The sequence below is a fragment of the Podarcis raffonei genome, chromosome 6 (assembly GCF_027172205.1).
Source record: "Podarcis raffonei isolate rPodRaf1 chromosome 6, rPodRaf1.pri, whole genome shotgun sequence".
Lineage (NCBI taxonomy): Eukaryota > Metazoa > Chordata > Lepidosauria > Squamata > Lacertidae > Podarcis > Podarcis raffonei.
Window position 1 is genome coordinate 42392523 of NC_070607.1, and position 13528 is coordinate 42406050.

The 13528-nt window shown below is 43.0% G+C and overlaps 1 protein-coding gene across 1 annotated transcript; it reads right to left on the minus strand.

The window, feature by feature from the left end:
- Positions 1 to 246: 246 nt before the first annotated feature.
- Positions 247 to 5061, minus strand: BSND (barttin CLCNK type accessory subunit beta). Its single transcript, XM_053390965.1, has 4 exons — positions 4634 to 5061; positions 3865 to 3959; positions 2052 to 2306; positions 247 to 951 (listed from the first exon to the last, which is right to left on the minus strand). The coding sequence occupies exons 1-4, from the start codon at positions 4808 to 4810 to the stop codon at positions 528 to 530; spliced, it is 951 nt and encodes a 316-aa protein (XP_053246940.1). The 5' UTR covers positions 4811 to 5061; the 3' UTR covers positions 247 to 527.
- Positions 5062 to 13528: the final 8467 nt, after the last annotated feature.

Below are 13528 nucleotides of genomic sequence, written 5' to 3' on the forward strand. Positions count from 1 at the left end.
AAGAGCCAAAAGATGATGTTCAGGCGAGTCATGGATCCTCCATCCACACTCCCAGGGAAAAGTCATGACTCTGCCCCTTGGGACAATATATATGTTCTCAGCAGGGGTGTCGTTCTCATATACAGAGTCTGTTTCCGTTTTATAGAGTTTTTCTGAATCATCTCTCTGGCTGGTGAGAACTTTTAGGGGTTCAGTGCTACCCAGGTTTGATTTCCTTTGGAAGAAAACCACAGGGGGCTTATGGGATTTGGTGATATTTCACTTTATTTACAAATATACAGGTTGAGCATAAGTGGAGGGACAGCTTAAGACACTTCAACAGACAGCCAAACTTTTGTTCTTCTGCTGTGGTCCTAACCCTTATTTTCCATCACTCCCTCCAAATCCCCAGAGAGCAGGACAAATTTACCATTGCTTGGGCATCCCTTTTGTTGTCTGAGCCATTCCCCACCCCCACCCAACCTTTCACCTCTTTGGATTTGGACTCCCATGAGAATGTTCCCGGGCTCATTCCTAATTTTTAATGCTTAGTCCTTTGGTTCAGAGACAGCACCGACCGATGAGGGGACGTCTCCTGCTCCCTCTTTTATTCCATAGTACATGTCATCCTCTTCTACACTATGCATAGCTCTGTGTTCCAGTCGTTCAGGCTCTACTGTAGCCAATGCCCCATCTCCTCTGGGGGCAGGAATAGGGCAACGGCTTTGGTTAGGTGCCGTTAACCTTTCATTGTTTTGACCTTGACCTTCCGCCATCAGGGAATCGATCAGGGCAAAATCTTCATAGGAAGGAAGCTTGAATCTGAGCTGGCTTTCTGTTGGAGACATAGGCTTCGAGACATTTTCCCACCTCTGTAGAAACGGACTGTTGGCTGCAGATTCCACGGAAGAGGCGTCAGCTTCCTCTTGGAAAGAAGCCAGTGGCGCCTGGTTAGGAAACTTTTCCGACTCACTAGAATTTAAAGAGAAGGTTCATTGAAGGACATAGCTTCCAAGGCTGATTGTTGAGCTGTTTTGTGTTTCTACTAGGACGTTTATAGTAAATCAAGCCGGGCAGATGCTGTGCTTTTCACCGGCACATCCCTGGTTCTGGAATGACCAGCTGTTATTGATTTATTTAACTTGGTTTCTAAGGGTAAATTAAATATTATTGACCATGCCAGCCCAACAGCATTGTTTTGATCTTGAACTCAAGAGTCACCAATGTGGTCCCCTCCAGATGTTCTTGGACCCAACTCCCATCATCCCCGGCCAGCATGCCCAATGGTCTGAGTTAACAGGAGTTGCACTCCACCCGGAAGGTATTGGGCTTGTGATGCCTGCTTTAACTAGAAGGAACAACACCGGGCAGAACAGACTGTGTTGGCTTTTCGTTGATACAGAGCTAGCATGCATCTTATATTTAGCTCCACCTTCTATGGGGATGGTAACATTAGCTGATTAATCTAACAGATTAATCAACTAATGTTGCCAATCTGTTAGATTAATCAATTAAAGAACATAAAAACGTAAGAAGAGCCTTGCTCTGGATCAGGCCAGTGGTCCATTTAATCCAACATCCTCTTGTCACAGTGGCCGACCCCTGTTCAGTTTTGTTCAGTTCGAAACGAGCTCCCAGATAAACAATCAGTGGTGCGCTCTCTCTCTCTCTCTCTCTCTCTCTCTCTCTCTCTCTCTCGCATGCACTTTATATATATACAGTGTGTGTGTGTGTGTGTGTGTGTGTAGTACATATATATCATTGCACCATATCTCACACATAGAAAAGGATATAATTTCTAACATAGAATATTACATATTTGCAAAGATTGTGTCTGTTCTGACACCTGCATTAGTAACATTGTTTTATGCAGATGTTCATTTATTCATTTTGTTTAATCAAGCAATGAAAATGCATACAACCAACTAATATTTATATAATTTGACAACCATCCCACCATTGCAACTTTTCTCTATCCAGAGTGCCTAATAGAAATCACCAAGAGTGACCATAAGGTTCAGGGTGGTGTGCAATTCAAACCAGCCCCTGAAAGCACCGCATGAGCTACTCACCAGTACAACCTTGTAGAGTCCTTCTGGGACATTGGGTCCTTGCAGGAGTCTCCATCGCTTTCTGAATCCCTGTGGACCTCTGCCTTGGCCTGTACAGCAGGCTGGGTACATCCTTCTGCCCTGACCGGTGGAACTGGGGCAGACAGAACACCCACAGATTCTGCACCTGCCACTTTCATCTGGATCTGTTCATAAGACGGCAGGCTTTTCTCATAGACTTCAGCTTCTTTCTGGCTGGTGTAAGGTGTCTGGGAACTGAGCAAACAACATGAGAAAGTGGAATATTACTTCACCAGATTTGTTACATCTGTTATTAACAGGGGAAAGAAATCTGATTATTTGCTGATTCAGAAATTTGAGCAGCTTCAGAGGACCTAGCATTTCTCTAGTCAAGTTTGCTTCCTCTTAAGCGTGTTGCAGTTGTTCGTTATCTGGATATGAGCTGTCAGGAGACCTGCTTTTCTTACCTGTCCTCCATTCCCTCCTGGCTGACTAGGAGAAAGGGACATACAAAATCCATCAGTCTGTATGCCAAGGCTATGCTGCCTTCAGCTACTTTAGTTTCACTTTCCTTTCTGTTATTGGCAATTGGAGTATTATGGAAAATTGTCTTGCGCTGTTTAAGGGAAGTTGATGGATGGAGTGTGGTGGGAAGGGAGATATGAGCAAGTAAATGATGTATAGCCAGGAATGGAGTGGCCCATGGACGCCTCTGAGGCTGGGCTAATGCACAGTAGGCTGGTGCCGGGTCCAGGTTTTCAATCAGAAAAACAACTGCTTATGAAGTACATAAAATAGGCCTTCTGGCAGCAGGCTGTGCTCTTGCCCTTAGTCAATGTTGAGAGGAAGCGAAGAAGTGACTAATGAACTTGGTACAAAGCTCTATATAGCTTGGGACCAGGATAGCCAAAGATTATCTCACCCCTGGGACTCAGCTACATTAGTAAAGCAACAACTATTTGAATGTGCTATAAGCATGCAACACCAGATGGTGGCAGAGAGCAGAAAAATTTTATATGCGATTTTCCATAGGGTTTTATCTTTCTTTTATTATAACGGATCTAATTTCTGGCTTATTTATAGCGGTTTCCCCCTGTGTGTAGATCCACCCTATATATACCCAACCTGTCACTGCACTCTGCAGGAGACCACCTACTACAAATACCATTTCACCAGGATTTATCCATCTCTAGGGTGAGAGAGGCACTGTTCTGAAGAAGCTTGGATGTGAGGTGGAGAATAAGCTCTTTTAAGCTGCCATAATTTTATCTTGATTAACCAGTTATAGCTTCTGCACAGCCCAGAGAGACAAGGCCAAAGGAGCTGCTGTTCTTATGGCCAGTGCAGAATGAACCCTAAGGAGGCCCACATTCTTTTTCTGGATTGGATTATATATAGCAGGGCTAGACACTGAAATGAGATGGAGGTTGCAATCCTATACACACATCTGAGAGTAAGCCACATTGAACTCAATGAGATCTATTTCCAAGCAGACAAGCATAGGATTGTGCTGCAAATACTGCTGCCTTTTGCTTTCCTACGCATAGGTCTCCAGAGCTGTTCCATGCTTTACACACAAACACACACACCTCTGAGGAGCTTTATATTTTCCCTAAAGACACCGCTTTTCTCCTGCTTAAAAATACACTTAAATTGTGCAATTCACTGCCCTGTGCCAGCGTTTCCAGACGTTGACCTTGTCCCTCTGCGGAACACAGTTTGCAATATGCACAGGCGAGTACTGTATTCTAATTAAAAAGTAGATTGCAGACTGTTGAGTTGAAGCTTACAGGCTTGGTTTCCGCAAACATACCTGTTCTTCTCAGGAATCTCATTTTGAACAGATGAAGCAGCAGTGTTCTTTACAAGAAACTTCTCAGACTCCACATCAACAGAAACAACTCTGATCTGGGGAGGGAAAGCGGGGAAGTAAGGGAAGATAACTCCTTGGAACAAGGGGGTTATTTCCTCCCATCAAATGAGCAACTACACACAAAAACATGCACAAACACTGAATTTAATTAAGAAAATGTGATGTATCATTTGGATCTCAAATAAAGCTCAGGAGGCAGTCCTCCCTAGGCAAAGTGATTCTTTCTCACCTATCTCCAAGGAGATGTAGGGGTTCCCTAGAAGAAAGGCATTTTATTTATTTTTTTACATTCCGAACTGTGTCTTCAGTCAAATCCTAGATTTCCAGAAAGAAGATTCAAGCTGCAACTCCAACAGGGAACAGCCTTAGATTCGCCATTACCTAACTTATTCTTTCTACAGTTCCCACTGCATTATATTGTGACATCATTCTAATATATATCCTGCGAAGGCAACATTATTTTTGTGGCAACAGTAAGGAAACCAATGTGTAAAGTAAAGGATACCAAAAAATTTGATTGCTTTGCAAGTAAAATATTTTTAAGTTTCTACTTCTTAAAAGGCTAACAAGCTCAATAAAGAGTAGGGAACATATAATCCCACCGTTTCCAAGAGCCCAAATATATTCTTGGGAAGTCTGAGTTTGATACCCCCAAAATGCAACTGAAGGCACATTCTTTAGAAAAAAGGAAAAGTAGACTGTTTCCTACCTTCGGGTAGCACTGACACATGCTCCAAATGATCCCCGCAGCGATGACCAAGGCCCCTAAGGTACAAAAAGTGATGTAGATCTGGGGCTTATCCACACTCATGATGAACATTCCGATCATCACGAGAAAAACTCCCAAGACGATGAGCCCATGGCGAAAAGTTTTCTCTTCAGCCATTGGGATCCAGGAAGAGAGATTGAAATCGAGGTAAGTTCTGGGCAGGCTAATTCATGGAAAGAACTTGCACTGGAAAAGTGTGGGTGGTGGTGGGGAGTCCAGAAAGGCTGGGCAGCCCTTCACCTGTCCCTGACCCAGAGAGCAGCCCTCCTCACTCTGGTGCACTGCAAGGAGATGGTGCAGAGAGCCAGCAAGGGGACAAGTGTCAGCTGCAACCTTCAGACCAGTCCTGCCCAGGTCTCAGCCAGCCAGCTTTTAATGGGTTTGTAATGAATGCAAACAAGATCCTTCCATTCACACATGAGTAACATTGCCCAGGGACACTTCACAATAACCTTCCCCCTAGGTATATACAGCGCAAAAGCTGAGCATGCTTTGCCAAAGGGGTGTGGACTCAGGAGGGGAAGTTTTAGGACCCTTCTAGAACGGGATCCCAGTTGCCAGGTTTCAGAGGCTCACTGGTGAATTAGGAAAACAGTACCCAGAGAGCCAACTGACTGCTCCACAGTCTGGTCCTTTGTCTAGACCTTAAGGGGACTCTCTGGTGGGACAATAACCTTCCTGCCTCTGTGTGTTGTCAGATGGCATGGCCTTCGTAGTGTGCAATCTTGCACGGATGACAATGGTGGCTCCCCCAGGCTCTGGATAATGAAGTTATTGCTTATGAAAGGCAAATAGGAAGGAGGCTTCACAAGATCGCTTATCCCCCCCCCCAAAAAAATGTGTTCTTTCAGTCAGACCAGTTATCACAATGGCTACATTTTGCTCCTGTCACCCCCCCCCCCACCTTCCCACCCCATTGCTTTCACACAGGCTTTCACAATACCTCAGTTATGTGGGGCAGGATAAATATAATCCCTCACGGAGATGAGCCATTCACTATCAAATGTCAATCATAGCCCCACCCTTTAAAGTGCTTTCTCAAAATCATTCATTTACAGTTATATTGACAAACTTCAGGCTGCATTGCCTGTATGCATTTACCTAGGAGGAAGCCATGTTTAATTCAATCGGACTTACTTCTGAGTAGACCTGTATAGGATTCCACTATAAGTCATTTGACTAGCTTTAATAGTCTGCTAATGCATGTTGATAGAGTGGAAGTTTCTATTCATCCCCCCCCCCCAAAAAAGTGTGTGTGTGTGTGTGCGCGCGCGCGCGCGCACCTGCCCGCCTACCTGCCTTAGGAACCATTCTCACAGTCCTTATTGGAGCTTGCTAGTTTTGAGTTTATATGCAGGATTTTAGTAATCGGTCCATTTTTACAATTTTCTTCTTGGATGAATGAAAAATCACCACCCTTTTCTTGTCTCTGCGTGGCTTTGAAATGCAGTTCCTCGTATCTTCTTTCCCACCTGTCAGGGGATATATTAGTGAAATCAGAAATAATACGGATTTCATTTTTTTATGTTATAGTTAGGTGAATGGGCTTGGAGGCAAGGGAGATTGCTTAGGTTATGGCTTTTTCTCCTCAAGCAGCTGATAATATTCTGCTGGGTCCGTCCCCCCCCCCCTTTCCTTAAAACCTTTGAGATTTGTAGAAGGAAAAAGTTTTGGGAGTATGTTGCCATCTAGTGGGCATTTTACACAGCTGCGCCACCAAAAGTGCTGTGGAAAGCTGAAGAAAGCTAGCCTAATGTAAGAAAGCCAGCCTAAAATATGAACCTCCAAAAATGGAAGTTGTTCACAAATCAGAAATCTAAATAATCCTCCCCTCAAACCTTTCTTCTTATTGTTTCTCGATTCTTCAAGTGCATATATACCCTTCCAGTTTATTAGCAACCTACATTGACAGTGGGGAAAACCCTGGAGAGCCACAGCCAGTCAGTCTGAATGATGCTGAGCTGGATGGACAAATTGTCTGATTTGGGGAATTTCTAAACTTACCAATTATAGATATAATTGCTGGGGGAGAAGTTTGCAGATATTTTGCCATGCTGGCACATGGTGTCAGTATTATTCAGCCGAGTCTTCCAGAACAATGAACTCACAAACACACATTTCTTTTCTACCACGAAAAAGCCCTGACTTTTCTGAAAGATCTGTCATGGATCCCCAACATCTTCATTTGTGCGGTATGTAAACAAGCACCATCCTGGTTTCTTGGTTGAGGGAGTTGGTGGGTATGGTTTGGAAGACATCAGTTTTACACCACCTCCCTCTGACCAGTGCAAGCTGTCAGTTTGTGAGCTCTGTTCAGAGGAAAGGCATGGCCTATGAAGATGATGCTACTGAATCCATGCACTGTTCGTGACAGCAATTGTAAGCTGCAGAAAACAACATTTCATCACAATAACCAGGTTCACCAAAAACATGTAGTTCCTCTTCTAATCTCCCATACTCCCACAAGATTAGAATCCTGGAATACTAGGCATAAATTTGTTTTAAGCCATGAAAGGGCTATTCCCCCTGCTCATGCTCATAACTGCCAATATTTACTGACTGGATGAATATAGGGGTATGTAAGAGTTGTGATGACAACCATGGAACTTCCCTCAACTCAGGCAAAACCCTCCATTAGTGTGGAGGGAAAAACCCCACATTCACTCTATTAGCAGCGGCGTATGACCAAAGGGGCAGACAATTAGCTACAAATTCACTCTTAAAAGAATCTGATCACACAGCAACTTTTCCACCATAGAGGTAAATGTAGAAAGGCCCCGAGTAAGGTAGCTTCCCAAGCTCCTAAGAAGTTATCTTTATTTGGCCATCCATATATTTTCAATTCATATTTCTGGGGCTTTGGCTTCAGTTACGAGCCCCCAGTGGAAATATCCTTCTCTAACAAGAATAGCTCTTGAGAGAGTCAACACCAGATGAGGCATGAATCTTGCTCCAGTAGTCATTGAAACACACCATTATCAGCTGTTGACATTACTCACAGCTTTTACAGCACACATTAGATACGCAATAGACCCTGAAGAGCAGTCTGGGAAGTCCAGCTTTGATAAAAGATGGATGCAACTGAGCCAATATAAGCTGATGTGTGAAGTGGTCTTCAATCTTGCATCCCACCATGACCAAACATATGTCTCTAAGGCAGGGGTGAGAAACCTGTGGTCCTCCAGATGTTGGATATCTTCTTATCTTTGGCGATCACTCGTAGCTGAGTAAGATCGTCTTCCATAAGCACAGTTTTAACAATGAGTCCGTAAGTGACTGTGGAGGCCAATTCTGGATCCACATGTCCTTCCACAGTGGGGACATCTGGGGCTGATGGGAATAGGAGTCCAGCAACATCTGGAAGGCCACAAACTCCCAATCCCTGCTTTAGGAAGCCTGCAAGCAGGGCAGGGAAGCTATAGGCCTTCTCCACAAGTGTTCCTCTGGTTATGCAGTGGTGTGCTTGTGTCCAAAAATGGAAATTCCACAGAATCATGGATTCTGTGGCCTCTCTCCAGCCCTTGAGGTGCCTGCACATTTCATACCACTCTGTCCCAGGTTATCAAGTGGTGAACAAACCATCTAATGCACCTTAGGAAAGACATCATAAAAGGAATTTCATACAAGCAAAATCAATCAATCATGCGGCTAAGTTTATAACCAGATTCAAGTGGGTGGTGAGCAACTGTCAATAACAGCAGTAGTTGCACTTCAGTTGCTTCAGGTTGTTTTGCTACGTTTACAGCTTTTGGATTTGGGGACTGCATTTGGGTTGTACATGTGCAGCATTTTTCAGCACTGTATATCATATGTGTATCATATCTCAAGCAATCCTTTCAGGTGTATGGGAGGAAGGAGTGGAATACATCTATGCCACGTAGGGTGGGGGATGCAGACTTTGGTGTCGTTGTTGGCATCTGCCTGTCTCGAGAGACAATGGAGTATGCCTCCAGGGGTGAAGTCAAACCAATGTGTTAGCAGCACTGAAGTGACCTTCCCAGGACACAAACCTGGGCAGTGTATATAGAGGTCTTGGGCTTGCTGATGTGGTACAAAGGAAAGAAGAGCAATACTTTTAGCAGCAGCTTGGCTGCAGGAATTGCCAGAAGGATGTGTACAAGGCGCCATCCAACCATCTTAGGGACTCTGCTCCTGACTGTGTAAGGTTTACTCCTTAGCCTTTTCTTCTCACGAAGGCAGCAGAGGTTTAGGATCAGAGTTTTCCTTCTCTTAGATGGGCTACCCTCCCAGGTTGACAAACCCCATCCGTACCTCGCTTTCCTCTATAGCACATGAAGATACCACCTTCTTGACCATTGGACCGCTCTTGGTCTTGTTCACTCAGTCTGCCAGAGCCTGTCTTCACATGCAAGGGAAATCCCTAACTCACCAAAGGTTTGAGGCCAATTGGTTACCCTCACCTGGTTAGCTGGCCAGTTGAAACCATTTCCTGGGGCTGCTGTTGCATGCTGACTGCTTCTAGGAGCCATAGGTGAGAGCTGAGTGCAGGGTGGGGACCAAAAGAGGGCAAAAGAAGCATGGCGTGTCCCCCACCAGAGTTACTACCCCTCCCCTAGCACCCCATACCACCCTTTGGCATAGTACAGGTTCTGCCAATCCGTCCTTAAATCTTTTCCAATTTTTTCCTGAATCACTTTAAGGGCAAAGGAATTAAAGTCATTGTCCTTTGTTTCCCGCAAGGTTAATCCTCTGTTTTAAAAGCAAGCAAAGTCTTATCTTAAAAAAGTCTCTTGAACTTTTGCTTCTTGAAAATGTGTGTAATCCAGCACAATGGAATGCAGGAAACTCACGATGAACCGAAAAGTTGGCTGCCGGCTGAGTGCATGATCCACAAGAGGCATCTTTGCAATGTGTGAAGTAGTCACTCCTCTGCACAGAAAGCTGAAAAATCAAGATTAGACGCTCCTATAATTATTTTCCACTTGATCTGAGGTTTCCCTTCTCACAGTTTATGCTGCAAATGGCTGTCCCACATTCCCTTTCAGTAAGGAAGCATGGGAATTATTGTTGATGAGGCTGGTTTAGCTGGATATTTCAGTCAAGGAAGAAAGGAGTAATAATTACCGTATTTAGGATTCCAGAACTATTTGTACCAGCCCTTTAAAGCTGTTTTCATAAAGTGTTTCACAAATCCTGTTGATCTTCATGACAGTTAAGTCAGACATAACACCTCCAAGCCACTGAAGAATTACCAATCCTAAAGTGTTAGGAGATGTTTCAACAATAATTACAGCAACCAATCAGGAGTAAAGTATCACGGGAAATGTTATGTACTGAACTGAATCCTAGAACAATAGGATCCAGAATGCAGCAGTCTGATTGGTCCGCAGGAGCCACCCAATCCAGCTCCAGGTGGAAGTGAATCAGCGACCTGATTGGCCTGCAGGAGCAGCCAATCAGTCTTCTGGAGGAGGTGAATCCGCAAACTGATTGGCCTACAGGAGCAGCTCGGAATTAGCCAATCACGCAGGGCCCATTGTGTAATTAATGTATATATAGCTAGACATTTGGGGGAGATTCATTCATTGCTACTATGAGCTGAATAAAGAACATGAAATTCACACTCAGGAAATGTATCCACGCTAGGTTTATGTGGAAGCCCCTGATAAATTTCAGAGCTGCATTTAAAGTCAATTTCATTTGAAATGATCACTAGCAAAATCCAGCATGTTTTAAGAGCCGATGTCCCCCTCCCCCTGTTCAGCTTTTTGCGAAGAGATTATATTCTGTCTCTGAAGCACTAATGTAATTTTACTGCAGAAGGATTAACTTTTCAATGAAATTAGAGATGGTAAATCAGATGAAGAGAAGTGATTTCACTGGCTTGGCATCTTTCATGTCAGGGTTGCCAGCTTTTCTCCTGGCCCTGATCTTGAGCGTTGAGCAACAGCCCAAAGTGAAGAAATTAAACAAGTTATGCTTGCCTCATAGAGAGACAAAACAATGGGGAAAGGCACAGGAGCAAGGGCTATTAAAACACTGGCAGCCCTTTATTCATGGATGCATAAGGTGGTTGTGGTTGCTGCTGTTGCTGTTGTTGTTTTATACCCTGGCCATTTGGCTGGGTTGTCCCAGCCCTTCTAGGTGGCTTCCAACACATATAAAAACATAATAAAACATCAAACATTAAAAAAACTTCCTGACACAGGGTTGCCTTCAAATGTCATCTAAAAGTTGCATGGTTAATTATCTCTGACATCTGAAGGGAGGGTGCTCCACAGGGCAGGCGCCACTACTGAGAAGGCCCTCTGCCTGGTTCCCTGTAACTTCGCTTTTTGCAGTGAGGGAACCGCCAGAAGGCCCTCAGAGGAGTTCAGGCTGAACGATGGAGGTGGAGATGCTCCTTCAGGTATACTATGCCAAGGCTTTTTGGGGCTTTAAAGGTCAGCACCAGCACTTTGAATTATGCTCAAAAATATATTGTGAGCCAGTGAAGATCCTTTAGAACCGGTTTTATAAGGTCTAATATCAAACAGAGTAGACTCTACTTCTGGGTAAACTTGCATAGGATTGTGCTTTACATTTAACTAGGTAGCACGGGGAAAGATTAAACAAGAATACATATAGAGAAGATAATCTAATATTGTGTGCAGCTAATTTCAGAGTAGAATATTTCCCTTTAACCAATAAAAGGGTGCAACCCTGCTAAAAATACCAGACTTAATTGCGTTCCCGATGCTGCCAGATCCATTGTCTAACACCCACATAACCTATTCTTTAGTTTGAAGGAAGAATTGATCGAACATGTGACAGACAATACCACGCTGCACACAATGCTGCCTTTCCCCGAATTACCTGAAACTTAATTTGAGGGTTCCAGATGTGAAGTTTGCCAGATCTTTGGTTGCTGAAGGCACTTCTTAAAGAACATTAGTATGTGTCACCTTGCCCCTTAAGGAATTATAATTTCAGTTATTTATTGTAAGCAATCCTCAAGCTGAGGCAGAAAGAAAGAAAGAAAGAAAGAAAGAAAGAAAGAAAGAAAGCTTTGTAAGGGTTCTATTTTATGTGACAAAATTGGCAGTCTACAAATATTGAGTAATCCAAGCTGTTTTTTATGTGGTAGTGATGCATCCTAGGATAACTTCACGCTTAGCTCCCAGATCAACCCACATTTACTATCCACTGCAGAGCCACCCAACATGGCTGAGCCATAAACGTGGGTTGATTTGTGAGCTGAGTGCGCATATTATGAGATGTCCGCAGACTCAGTGCTGCTTTACTTCCTACTGAATTCGGCCACACTCCACTCAATCCACATTTCTCATCATGGCAGTTTGATCATACACACTGACCTAATTCTTAAAATCAAATCAACTCTTTCTTAACATTGGGGGTTTTTCCCCCTCCCCTCTTTTGCCTTCAAACCTTTAATTTTGTAGTTCTGATCCCAATTCCTAAAGTCTGGATTCTTTGCTTGCAATTGTTTTTGCCTGAGCAATTTTTGTTGGAAAGTTTGCTTTTTTTTTCTGTCCTCCTTAACCTTTCCTCATAAATTTGCACCCCCACCTAAGGTATACTTATGTTTCTAATGTTGGGGTGGGCTGAGTTGTACACTGAACAAAGACACCCATAACTTCTTTACACAAGCAATCATTGTGGAGTATTATCACCCAGACACCTTCTCCAGGCTGGAGAGCAATGGTTGCAGTGTATTGTAACTGCTCCATTGTTGGTGTTGCAAAGGGGAGGGGACTATCTCAAATTGACATTTACAGGCAGATGACATAAGAAAACCTGAATAGCTGGGCCGTCTATAGCCCTCACAGTGATCTCGTTTCTTCACTATTTAGTAAACAAACATTTGGGAAAAAAGATGTCATGCGAAAAGGTTACAACTTCCCCCTTGAGACACACACAGGAACAATTCTGTTCTCTAAAGTGGTTCTTGGCTTCAGGATGATTCAACACCAGCATTGTCTTCCATGGAGCTAAGTGACCTTAGGGTTGCAAATGGAGAACTCCGTCCCTTCTTAGGCACTGTATCAACATACAACTATTGGTTATATTTTTATGTATAGCGGAGGGAATCTTTTTCTCCCTCTCTCTCTCTTAACATTTAGACCACCTTTTGGCATAGTGTGGGAGCAACAGCACATGTTCTGTTTCTTTTTTTAAAAAATATATTTATTAAGATTTTCAAATTTAATACAATAAAAAAGAATCAAAAAGGAAAAAACAAAAAAGATTAAAAACACATAAAGTTCACAATACCTATTTTTCAATAACATATTTCCCTGACCTCCTCATACCTCCCTTTCTTGTACTCCAGTTCAAGTTGTTAATTCAGCAAATCCTTATCCATAATTTTTAACCTATTTCTATACTTAATTTAACATATTATTATTTTACTTTTTCTCTTTCATCCATTTCCTCAATTTATTTTTGCTAACCTTATTTTCATTTAATTTAGTTCATTTTAAAAAACCAATTTTACCTTATTCAAACTTAAACATCAATACTTATACATCAATACACATTCTTAAAACATTCTTTCTAAAGTCGACCCAAATTCCCTTCCACGAATTTCCCAATTTTCATACACATTACAAAAACAAAATAAAAACAAAACGCATTATAATTATGTACCCTTTGGATTCCCAAACCCCTCCCCCTTTCCCGGTTTCAGTCCCCAACAAATGTCCATCAGTCTTAATCTAGTATTAGCCTGGAGATCTCACATCCGAGGCTCTTAATTCTCTCTCAATTCCTCTCTGCCGGTTTTTTTGATTGTCCTTAAAATTAACCACCAAATCTTGGAGAAGCTCTGGCCCTTCAGGATCCATGTTTCTTCCAACCAGTCCTCCATACTTA

Excerpts from the sequence above, each read along its gene's own strand:
- BSND (XM_053390965.1), bottom strand. The coding sequence starts at position 4,810 with ATGGCTGAAGAGAAAACTTTTCGCCATGGGCTCATCGTCTTGGGAGTT. Across the intron at positions 2,307-3,864 it reads GAGATTCCTGAGAAGAACAG|TTCCCAGACACCTTACACCA; the intron begins GTATGTTTGCGG and ends TTGTTTGCTCAG. Across the intron at positions 952-2,051 it reads GACTCTACAAGGTTGTACTG|TGAGTCGGAAAAGTTTCCTA; the intron begins GTGAGTAGCTCA and ends TTTAAATTCTAG.